This window comes from Podarcis liolepis (genome assembly GCF_965112155.1).
Source record: "Podarcis liolepis genome assembly, chromosome: 7".
Classification (NCBI taxonomy): Eukaryota; Metazoa; Chordata; class Lepidosauria; order Squamata; family Lacertidae; genus Podarcis; species Podarcis liolepis.
Window position 1 is genome coordinate 1,781,820 of NC_139561.1, and position 11,995 is coordinate 1,793,814.

The 11,995-nt window shown below is 40.7% G+C and overlaps 2 protein-coding genes and 1 long non-coding RNA gene across 4 annotated transcripts in view; 2 read left to right on the top strand and 1 right to left on the bottom strand.

Moving 5' to 3' along the window:
* The window catches only part of LOC310711922 (heparan sulfate glucosamine 3-O-sulfotransferase 1-like), a 25,194-nt gene extending 23,376 nt beyond the window's left edge, over positions 1 to 1,818 (top strand). The window contains exon 4 of the mRNA XM_083514414.1: positions 1,540 to 1,818. Coding sequence (XP_083370540.1) covers positions 1,540 to 1,548 — 9 coding nt within the window. The 3' untranslated portion in view covers positions 1,549 to 1,818. The remainder of the gene's footprint in view (positions 1 to 1,539) is intronic.
* LOC310711968 (histone H2A.V) overlaps positions 1 to 8,609 on the bottom strand; it is a 15,021-nt gene extending 6,412 nt beyond the window's left edge. The window contains exons 1-2 of the mRNA XM_083514501.1: positions 8,453 to 8,609; positions 3,090 to 3,167 (exon numbers count right to left, since the gene is read on the bottom strand). Coding sequence (XP_083370627.1) covers positions 3,090 to 3,167; positions 8,453 to 8,455 — 81 coding nt within the window. The 5' untranslated portion in view covers positions 8,456 to 8,609. The remainder of the gene's footprint in view (positions 1 to 3,089; positions 3,168 to 8,452) is intronic.
* Positions 8,610 to 8,714: 105 nt separating this feature from the next.
* LOC310711990 lies at positions 8,715 to 11,297 on the top strand. 2 transcript variants are annotated; one of them, XR_014528702.1, is made up of 2 exons: positions 8,715 to 9,600; positions 9,984 to 11,297. It is a non-coding gene; the product is annotated as an uncharacterized lncRNA (long non-coding RNA). The 2 variants fall into 2 exon arrangements; XR_014528703.1 differs by having other exon boundaries at positions 8,715 to 9,525.
* Positions 11,298 to 11,995: the final 698 nt, after the last annotated feature.

Genomic DNA, 11,995 nt, shown 5'->3' on the forward strand with positions numbered 1-11,995 from the left:
GAAAACCTCAAACAAGTCAAAAACTTAGGATTATAAAAAGAGTCAAAATGGCAAAAAAAGCTGGAGAAGGGAAAACATGATTTAAACAAACAGGCAAAACATGACCAAAAAGATGACAGCCCCCAAGAGCTCACTTAGCATTTTACAAAGCTAGACTCAATTGGTTCCCATGGCCTCCAAATGAGATATTGGTGGGTTAGGTCTTGCTCCTAACAAGATTTATAGGTAAGTGAACAAGATTTCCACATATTAGTCAGGAGCAATAAGACATTTTGAACTGAAATAGCAGCTCTGATGAGAGATTCTCATGGATGGCAGTATCACTAGCTATTATTAAAGGCTGTGTCTGCCAAAACTCAGGTGTCTAATGGTTTCTACTCTACAGATGTCCATGGCAGGAATATTACCTGGAAGGCTACTAAGATAATTATCTTGTATCTGTTACTCTTATACTTAAATGTATTCAATGAACCATTTGCCAAAACTGAGCTTGTCAAAAGATTTCTCTCTGAATAATACAGTATTGCAAAACACCACACCAAAACCCAGGTGTGGTCAATACAAAACTTCAGGATGCTCTAGATACCCAAGATGTACCAGACCTATCCTTATCAGTTTTTGGATCTCAGCAAAAGGGAAATAAAGAGCTCATTTGACTTAGGAAAGATAGTTTACACTGAATATAGCTAAAGGTTGTAGTCAGAGCACTTTACAGTAAGGATTAGGGGAAAACACAATATCTCTTTAGCTACTGAAAGCATGTTCAATTCTACGACACATCTACCTGGTGTTAAAAATACCAGAAACAGTCTTTTAGGCTAAAGCTTAGACAGCATGCCCCTAACAATCTGAATAGGTCAGAAACTAGAGAACTAGTGTCAAGATCCAGGCTGAAAGTCAATGGACTGTAAGGGGGCATCATGTAACTCCTGCTAGAAAATGCTTAATGTGCAGATGGTCTGATTTGTGTTTCCTCCTCTTATAAGAGATGGAACTGCCTTACGACCCTGATTTCTGATTTCAGGGAAATGTGCACAAGGAGAGAGCAGAGAGACAGGTGGTTGTGAGAGAGGGAAAGAAAGGCAATCGTGGAAGGTGACAGAAAAAAAATGCAGTAACGGGAAGGGAGACTCAGCTCCCCAGGGAAGGAGGAACCAAGTTAATTTTAATTAAAGTAATGTACAAATCATATGCATGTCTACTGAGAAGTAAAGCCCACTTAATTTAAAGGAACTTACCCTCAAATAGCATGCGCAGGACTACAACTTGAATATTTCAGGGTTGATTTGGAATGAAAATTAGTTTTATTTAATTGAATTTTTAAAAGACTTATAAAATGACAAAACTTTTGCTAACTCTCAGGAACCCTTTTTGTTTTCCTTTACAACTAAAACTGTATGTTTCTTCAGTGTGGGAGAATCTAGGGAGGTTCCTCAAACTTCATCATACAACCAAGGGGCAACAGATAACAGCTGCCACCTATATTAGGTTCTAAGTATGGTAAAGCTTTCCCAGAAATCCTATCCATTTTTATTTCAGGCAAGTTGATATTAGGAGGGAGCAAGAATCATGCAGAACTGAATTAAAGATGATACAAGGTGGAAGAAAGCAAGGTAAGGTGAGATGAGATGGAGAGGGAAGAAATAGGAGGTGAAATGATACAGAAGGTGAGAAAAGGAAAGTATAAAAAATTCTGAGATGAAAATGTGGAAGAAGGCATAAGCAGAAAGAGAAATGAAGCAGATTGGTGCATGGTATGTGGTGAGACGCTAGCACTATTAAGTATCAAGAATGAAACAAACAACAACAACAACAATAATAATACTGCCTTTCATCATCATCAACAACAACAATAATAATAATAATAATACTGCCTTTCATCCAAGGATCACAAGGCAGTTTATAATATTAAAACACAAAATTGTGAAAGTGGGTCCCATGTTCCTGGTTGGGAGTCTAAGGTGGGTCTTGGGTCTGGACTAGTTGAAGATTGCTAGTACAGTATACATCATAGTTATTTCAAATGACAAATTTATTATTTCGGTCACAGACCAGTTCCAGCCCACATACATTATCAAGGAAGTCATAAAACTTAAATATATATATAAAAATATATATAAATTAAAACTTAGTCACTAACATATAACCTAAAATTATCATTTAAGGCCTTAATCATTATGATAGCATAGCTTGTTCCCTAAGTTTTATGGCAATCACACAGAATTTGGCTACCTTTAACATGATCTCAGGATCCTTGTCCTCTACCAGGGATTTTAGACACTGAAGTTCAGATTCATTTGGAGATTTTTGCAAAGCAGGGGTAATAAATACTGAGCGTATATCCCCATAAAAATGGCAGCGTAACAAGGCATGAGAGACAGTTTCTACCTCCATCAAGCCACAGGGGCAGACTCGTCCAGCGTATGGTTTACCCTTGAATCTGCCCTGCAATAAGGCAGATGGCAGCATGTTGAATCTAGTGAGGGTAAATTACGTCTGTATTTAGGTATTTGTAATTTTGACAAATAATTTGCTGGGGGAAATCCTCTCCCATTATCTTTTATTACTGGGTGTTTATTCATCTTGCTCACGTGGCATTGCAGTTCCACACCCCAAATTCGTTGGCGGATTATTGCTCTAGCTTTCTCATAACCTACAGCTATCAGGGCCTGTGGGGAAAACCCCAAGCCTCTTAGCTTTTCATGCAGTGTAGCTTTCCATTTGGATTGGTAGAAATCCAGCAGGGTTAAGGGTGCCAACCCAACAGGGAAAAGGTAAGTTTTAACCAATAATGGATCTTCAGAATCCATATCCGAGCGCTAACAGGGATTTGCCGGACCTTCAGGCGGACAGCTATGTTAGACACACAAGAAGGGATAGCAACAGAACTTAGTTTGGAATGATTCTAAGGGAGCAAGGTTTAAGAAGCTGCAGATCTGAGAGCCATATGTCAGCTATGTTAATATTTTTGCAGCAAAGACCTGAGAGGCTGCCAGAATATATTGGCCCCCTTTTCCATAGAAAAACCTCATATTAGCTTTGGTAGATCTTTGGGCATTTGCAATAGTTATTACAATAAATGAACTTACCTGAAGTCCAGCTCTTTGTGAGCGAGACACTGCCTTTGCCTTAGCCTTTCCACTGTCCTTGCCAGCCTTGCCTCCAGCCTAAATAAGAAATAAAAACATGAACTAGATCTACTGCTGAACATGTCAGCTGAAAGGAGAAGAGCTTTTAAAATCCTATCTTATCACCACTGTTGATAATACATGGTTGTTGAGGTAAAAAATGTAATTACAGGTCTCCTATAAATTCAAAACATCCAGTCTTGATGGAATATTTAGAATGCAATTTTGTTCTTCAGGTCATTCTCTGTTAAAACAAGTGCAAGAAGGAAATTTAAAAGAACCAAAAGACTCTAAATTGCTTTTAAATATGCCAATATGTAGAGTATACAAGCTATTGGGCCACAATTCTAAGCATACTTTTAAATACCGTATACTTTTTAACTAAATCTAATTAGGGCTACAATCCTAGTTTATTTAATTTATTGGGGGGGGGTTATACCATCCTTTACCAAATAGTAAGAGGTGATCTACAAATTTAAAATGTCATACATGCCTGATATTAATAAAAATGAACCAGCAGCTATTTTCTACATGCAAGATCATATGAAGACATGTTCATGTGAACAGATGATGCATGGATAAAACTTGCAGTGGCCAGCATTATTAAGGTAGTCCCAGAAGTGCTACTGTAATTAGAATGACAGCTATTGGCTGTATCTACATGAAGCCTAGTTCACAGAGAAGCACATTCAAAGTCTCATGCATAAGGAGGAACATGTAAAGCTGTTAAGTGGTTTGCAAACACAGGTGTGAACAGGCCGATATGGAGTTTTTCATTTTAATATATCTCAGTGGTGTGGGATGGAAAATTTTCTAGAAAGTGTTATGTTTTATAAATTCATTAGAATAGTAACAAAATGTAGTTGACAACTACAAATTCTACTAGGTAAGTCTGGCAGTTTCAAAGTTTTTTTTATTTTGTTCACCAAATGCAAGTGAAATAAACATGCTCAATTAGATGTCTCTTTGGGACATCAGAATTTTTTTAATGCAAACTACACTGATTTGTGTATTTTTTCACATATTTTCTAGGATGTTTCAAATCCTGAAACTAAATGTTTTAGATTATACACACTTTTCAGGATTAAAAATATTGCTCACAAACAAGCTGACTTTAGTTGTGTGCTATAATACTCAAATCAAATTAAGTTTGCACAAAGAGCTTCTGGGAATCTTGAAAGCTAGAAACTCTCTTTTCACAAGCTATAATAATAATAATAATAATAATAATAATAATAATAATAATAATAAACCTTTATTGTCCCTACACCACCTGTGTGCACTGAAATTAAACGAGCCCCACCCCCATACACTCAATCTTGTTTGCGCTCTGTGTGCTTGTCAGAAGTCAATTATTCTGCCTGAAGGTAGGAGATTAAAGAAGTGCTGGCCAGGGTATCCCTAAGAATTTTCCTCACTCTCCCGAGGCAGCGGTCTCCCAATAGCTGAACCAATAGCTACATTCCTAAGCACTTGCCCAGGTAAAAGGTCTACTGAACACTTAAAGACTTACTTCTGAATAAAAATACAGTGGTACCTCGGGTTAAGTACTTAATTCGTTCCGGAGGTCCGTTCTTAACCTGAAGCACCACTTTAGCTAATGGGGCCTCCTGCCGCCGCCACACGATTTCTGTTCTCATCCTGAAGCAAAGTTCTTAACCTGAGGTAATATTTCTGGGTTAGCGGGTCTGTAACCTGAAGTACCACTGTACATAGGATTACACTATAAAATATCCAGGTTTTTATTACATTTCTGAGGACCACACAAGTGCCAAGAGGGTGTAGAGTTCCATTCATGAACTTCAGTCACCTAGAAAATATTTGGCAACTTATACATTGAATTAAATAAGGTAAGGAAAGTGAATAATTTAGACTACTTGGTTTTGACCCTATATTTTAAGGAATGTTAATAATCTGGGCATTTTATAATGTAAAACTCTAGTGCCAACAAGAGAACATATGGCCTACACAAGAGTTAACTTAATAATGTTCATGCCAGACCCATTTATCCAGATAGTAATCAAAGGAGAAAAGCTGTGACAGGACCAAGTGAAGCTTTACATACAATGAATCAGAGTCTATGTCAAATACACTGCCAGTGATGTACCACAGCAGGAGCAATGATGGATGTGGACTTGGTTTTGGGACCCTAGCACTCAAGTTACGTACTGATAAGCCAATTAAGAGACTCCAATCAAGCTAGATAATCTAACTGAACACACACATATATTTTTAGCAAAGGAAATTATTTTTATCTACTTTATTGAAGAAGGAAAAGTGGTACAGATGCCAAATGATAATACCAGAGATATTTTATCGTATTTATGCACACTTTTTTACTAAAATAAGTTCCAAAATTTAGGGCGTGCATAAGATTTGATGGCACATTTACATTCACCAGCAAATACTTTTCTGGTTTCAAGGTTTTGAAAATTGATTCGATGGCACATTAGATTCATGTAAATACAGTACCTTTTAACTACATGGCTGTAACTAGACTGTGTTCACTTAAATGCTACGGAAACTTATGATTTAAGACTATTTCATTCAATAATCATTTCAGATTACCTCCGTGTCAGGTCGAACAACCCTACACCAAAACAACCACTTGTTTAAATGGGGCATATTCACAACCTGAGGCAAATAGCTATTCAAAAGCTGTTGACACAGCACTGAGATGCTCACACATTGCATAAACCAGGGGATTAGTAACTTGTTGCCCTCCAGATGTTGTTGGACTCCAATTCCCATCTCCCTGATCATTGGTCATATTGACTGAAACTGATGGGAGCCGACAGACGCAGGCTCCTCATTCCTGACGATCACTTGTGTGCAACCCTCAGATATGGGTAGGTGTTGCATGTAAACACCTGCACATATTGAGAACCATGCCAACTGTTTGGGCATTTTAACTGCAGTTAATGTCTTGCTGCTCCCCTGTCTCCATACATTATTTTTTTAAAAAATAAGCTGTATATTTTATATCCACATTTCCCAAGACTTCTCAAAACTAAATTTGAATTTTCTGTTGAGTCAAAATGTATCTTGTACAAGCAAAGCTATGTGTTAGGGGATGTGTACGTTAAGGGATATCTTAACAGGCTTACCTGGAACTAAATTATCACCAGATTAAACCTTATTAAGTTGCTAGTTTTTAAAATCCTGGTGTTGGTTTCACTTCTCAATGTTTTACTATTTTTATAGTGTCTGGATTGAACTGTTTAATTTATTTTTAAGCCGTATTAAACATGTTTAATCAAAAGGCAGAGTACAAAATGTTTTAAATATATCTTACAGCTTGCTGAAAGACTGACTTTTATTAGTTTATAGCTTTTTAAAGAAAAATGAAAGCCAATTATGTAATAAAAGTCAGGCTCAATGGGTTATAAAACCAAAATTGGTAATTTTGCCAATTATTAGTCCTGTCACATTATATTCAGCAGTTGAATTAACTATTTACCCAGTCACATCAGCTGCACCAAAAAAGATGAGCCCTGTATTCTATGGTAAGCTTATGATGAAGTAGAAAGATAAGATCTTAGATCAGACTGTCAGTACTAAGCCTGTTTAGTCCAAACTGCCCCAAGTTCAATGCTCCCTATAAGCTATGCTTAAGATTATATTTATATTATGGGACAAAAACAGTCAACAGTTAGAATCTTACCCGAGATTCCTCTAAGGACACAATGCTAACTGCATGCAGACAGTAAGTTAACAAACTGCAAGCAATTTCTTTGGAATTTAGAATGCTATATCAAACTTGATTACTGCAGACTTGTAAAGTAAGATTGAAATATATTAAGTTATTTCCAACTGATATAGAAGAACTGAGCAGAATGAATAATAATTGCCAGTTCTGCCAGAAAAACTTTTAAGCTCTACATGCATAGCTTTTAAACCAGAAAGGCAAACTTCAGTGCTATCTTACTGGGACATTCTCTACCTTAGATTTATTATGCAAATAACCGTGATTAAAATGTTTTTCTACTGGGCATTCAACTACAAGAATATATAATTTATCTTGTATCCTTTAACAGTTTACATTAACTTTGAATACAAAGAGAACAGATCAAGTCACTTGCAGCCAAAGCAAGAAGTGATAACTCCTTGCCTATTAACCTGCTCACTGGAAGGTATCTCACCATTAAGTAAAATACTTTTAAAAATTCCTGCTTGGAAAACCTTAAAGTAGCACTGCAACCACATCAGCAGTGAAACTTAAAATTAATCTTTAGCCTGCGGGAAGTGTCAACTGCCCATTTGCAGCCTTTATAAAAATGAAGTCCCACTGAAACCAACTGGACTTAGCGCCAATTAAACAGCCCTAAACATGGTTAAGATGGGCGTTATGTCCCCTGCAATCAGTAGGATTTGCTTTTAAGTAAACACGCCTAGGCTCACGCTGCACTGGAAGGCAGCACGTCTTCAGACGTCATTCGCCTACAACCCCGTTGACTTGGCGAGGGGGGAGGAGCAGAAAGGCCACTTCCCGAAGCGGCAGGCAGGGGGTCCCGTGCGCCAGGCTGTCACATCGAGGGCCGCTTCTGGCGGGACCCGTCAGACTCAAGCTGAAGCCCGCGTCAGGAAATAAATCCGGAGCGCCTGACGTTGCTAGGAAATCTCTTCCCAGATGCGCCTTAGAGAGGCGAGGAGGTGGTGACGAGCCGGCCTGCTGGCACCGCTTGGCAGCTGCCCCCCATCACCTCCAATTGCCTGTCAGTGTGACCCACGGCCAGGGCCCTCGGGCGCGCCTGGGTCGGGAGAAGCCGCCCCGTTTGTGAAGATGGCACATGCTCCACAAGATTCCTCCCAGAGCCAGGATTCACACGTGACACAAGGCAGACCCCGGGCTGCCCCCCAGCGCGCACGTCCCCGACTCTGGAAGTTGCTGCGCGCGGCTCTCGGACCCCGCCGCCACCAAGAGTATCCGCCTGAGACTCGCATCACGCGCGTTCACACCTTCCTTTAAAAAAACGAACACCACCCCCAGAAAACGAGGGACACTCCGAAGCGGGAAGAGGCCCCGACGGAGGCGGGGCTTCCACGGCGCCTCGTAAAATAAAGGCAGGCGGCAGCGTCATCCCTCGCTTCCCCGCCAGCTCACGCGTCCCTGCCCCATGACACGCGGAGGTTTGCCGAGCCTCAGGAGGAGTCGGCAGCGCAACTTGCTCGGGTCCTTCCCCGCCCCCGACCCCCTTCCCTTGGCGCCGGCGCTGGAAATACGTCGGGACCCCGCGAGGTCTTCCTGCCTGGGGGTCCGGAGCTATTTCTCCGCGAGGTTCGCTTCCTCCTGCCCCGCGTCCTTAGTCTTTCTCCCCGCTCACCATGGTTCCGTCGCTGCCCTGTGAGGACCGGTCCCGATTCCGAGCTAGAGCCGCCTCAGAAAGTCGACAGACAATAACCCGCCTGAGCGCGAGGAGGGAGCCTGGCCTGCCGCGGCCACCGCGAACCAATCAGGGCAAGCCATGCTAGTTTGAACCTCCCGCCTTGACCAATCCAATTACTGCTTCTTACTTCCTCGCGTAAGCTCCGCCCCGCGGTCCGTTTAACGGCTGTTTTTTTTTTTTTTTTTACAACCATCAACCCCGCACCCCCCTCTTCCTTTGCACACGGCACGTAGAGAGCGAAGGGGGCGGGACAAGGCGTCGCTCCGCGTAGGAGAGAAGAGTGTGGAGTGACTACCCTTTTGACCAGTAAACGACAAAAGCGGTCGTACAGGAGGCGGTATCAACTGAGTAACAGCACTTTGAACCAATCGGGAAGAAAGAGTTTCCCGCCCATATTGTCTCCCCCTCCCCTGCTTGTTTGTTTGCGCGGAGAGAGAAAAATGGAGGTGGCGGTCTGCGCACGCGCGCGCGGGGGGGGGTGTTCTTTCCCTCATATTCGAGGCGAGCGCTCGGTGGGTCTCCAGCCTGCGGACCTCCTTAAGTCTCGCCATAAGACAAGCGCGCCTTCTATTCGTCTGAAAACGGAAGACATCAGGGGGAGGCGCTTCCACTCCCCCCCCCCGCCAATGCACAAAGAAGGCGAAAAGGTTCCCCTGACGCCGGAGGGAGACCGCGCGGGCGCCTGGCAGAGCCCCTGGCAAAGGCCTCTCTGGTCGGCCGCCCTGCGACCCTCGGTTGGATGAAGGGCAGAGTAGAACTGTAGCAGCAGCAGCAGCAGCTCCCCCTGCCGCGCCTTCTTCCGTGGAAGGAAGCCCCACCAAGGTCCTTCTGAGGAAACGGCTCTCTTTGCGCCTCGGCGCAGCCCGGGTCGGCTTTACGCAGGTGTAGCGTCAAGTGAGAGAGACTTACTCCCAGGAAAATGTGCAACGCATTTCATCCTTGCTATCTATCCTGCCCTTCTATACATACACATGCTTGGTGGGGCATCCTGTGAGCTGAAAAAGTATCTGGTCGGTTTATTACAGGAATAATAATAGGGGGGCACGTGTGCTTCTCCCCATTTATTCCCACAACAACCCTGTGAGGTAGGTTAGGCAGAGAGCGAGTGGCCCAATTACAATAAGGTTCATGGCTAGTAGGGTGGCTCATAAAAAAAACTTTTTTAAAAAAAAATGTTTGCTGCAAAGGTCTTGCTACAGTAGGAATTATATAGCTATATCTAAAATTTCATGCATATCAGTTAATATTTTGACCTTCCATTGAATTGAAATTTCAGCCTTCATGACATAGGAAAACGGCCAAGTAAACAGCTATTTTCATCACTTTATGACCAATTCAGCTTTATTTTGTAGGAATTTCATTTTTTAAGAACAAGATGCTGAATATGATTTCCTTTATCCCAGCTATTTTCAATATATGTTTTTCTCTTATTATATCTCAAAATATTAATATTCTGTCTTGTTCACAGGTGTGCAACTCTAATATTTTGAATGAAGAGTTTGAGGGCAGTCTGTATTAAGTGAAAGACATTTAAGGAGTGAGAGCAATAGACTATTAGATAATGGCAGCTTCACCATCAATAGCCACAAGAATATCTACAGATCAACTGGCGTTTGGTCAGCTGGCCGATTTGCCTGTGAGCGTACTTCCAACAGAATTGGATATTGCCAAGTGCTTCTTGCATGAGAAACAAAAATGGATGATTGAAAACTCTGCAAAAAAGGAACCAGACAATTCTATTATTGCAGAGATTGTTGTGTCGAAAGTTGAAAGTGTTTACAAACGTGCATCCATACCAACAGTCCGAAAAGACACAATTAAGGCCCGTGTTCTGAAAGTGTATGAAAAGCGTCAAAGCATAATCAGAATACCAGCTGCCAGAAGGTATAAGAATCCAAAGTGTCCAAATCCCTATGATCTTTCAGACTTCTTCAAAAATAAGAAAGATGTGTTTCTGAAAGGAATTTCCTGTTTGTTCGAAGTTGTTGACAATGAGAATGTGCCAAAGATAGAGAGTGAATTTCTCAAAGATCAGCGATCCATTCGGAAGATGACAATAAGTAGTACAGTGGATAAAGGCTACCAGGAAACAACAGCAGAAAGAGTTAAGTAAGAAAGCAGAGGGAACCAGGGCTGCACAGGAATGACAACAACGAGAATCTCACTTTCAAATTGTTGCTGCTGATAATGTTGATACTGGTGACTGTGGTGAAGATAAAGTTGAAACAATAGAGGAAGATATTTGTCCTGCAAATAATTCAGACTTCTTTTTTAAGACTTATTAATTAAGACCTAAATTTAAGTGTCACACATAAATGGTGGAGAGAGCTGTCAAGGAGGTGACAAAAGCAAGCCAGAATGTAGTTGGTATGAAGTGATGTGATGCAACTATAAAGACATCAATGGAGAATTGGGCCAAATACCCAAAACAGGAATCGAAGGATTTTGTCCAAAAATAGTTCACATTCACAACTTTATTTTTTAATTTGTTCTTGAAGTAATGTAAATGTAACTTTACATGTCATTATTAGTATTAAGTTATGTCATAATAAAAGTTGGTATTCAATATTCACATATCCAGTTGCTTAAATGTAGAAATAATAATGTAGGATCGTATGAGTCACATTTGGATTTAAACATCAATACTATCATCATTAAAAGGGTTTTTTTAAAAAAAAGTACTGGTGTTGTATCGATTTGTATTCTGCATCTTTTATTGTTCTTTTAAAAAATGCAATTCCTGCACAATAAAGCTGAATTGGTCATAAAGTGATGAAAATAGCTGTTTACTTGGCCGTTTTCCTATGTCATGAAGGCTAAAATTTCAATTCAGTGGAGGAGGGTCAAGATATTAACTGATATGCATGAAATTTTAGATATAGCTATATAATCCCTATTGCAGTAAGATAAGACCTTTGGAGCAGACATTTTGAATAAAAGTTTTTTATGTACAGCCCTAATGGCTAGGTGGGGCTTTGAACTCTGGTCTCCCAGTGTGATGCTCTGCCCACTATATCACCCTGCCAGATAAGGGGCAGAGCTGGGAATTGGGAGACCCTGAATTTCACCTCACATAAGAGGTGACATCAAACTCTCAGCCTCTGCCTGACATGCACAGGGTGGGAATATTTCCCCCCGCCCCATTATTATTTATACAGTTAAATTGTTTATATGCCAACTTTCCATATATACATCATCACACCAACAAAAATAAAACTAAAAAGGAAAATAAAACTAAAAAGGGTAAATAATTCATTCAAAACTAATTCATTAAACCAAACCAACTAAGCTACAACCTCCTGTTCTGTGTCCAGCTCTGTCAAAAACAACTCTATAACAAATTCTCAATTATAAAAGGAAATATTTGCAAAGCTTCCTAAAAACAAGAGCAGCACCTCAACTTATTAATTTATTTAAAATATTTACAGGCTGCCATTATGGAGGGGGAAACTCACTTGAGGTGGTTTGCTTCAATAAAAA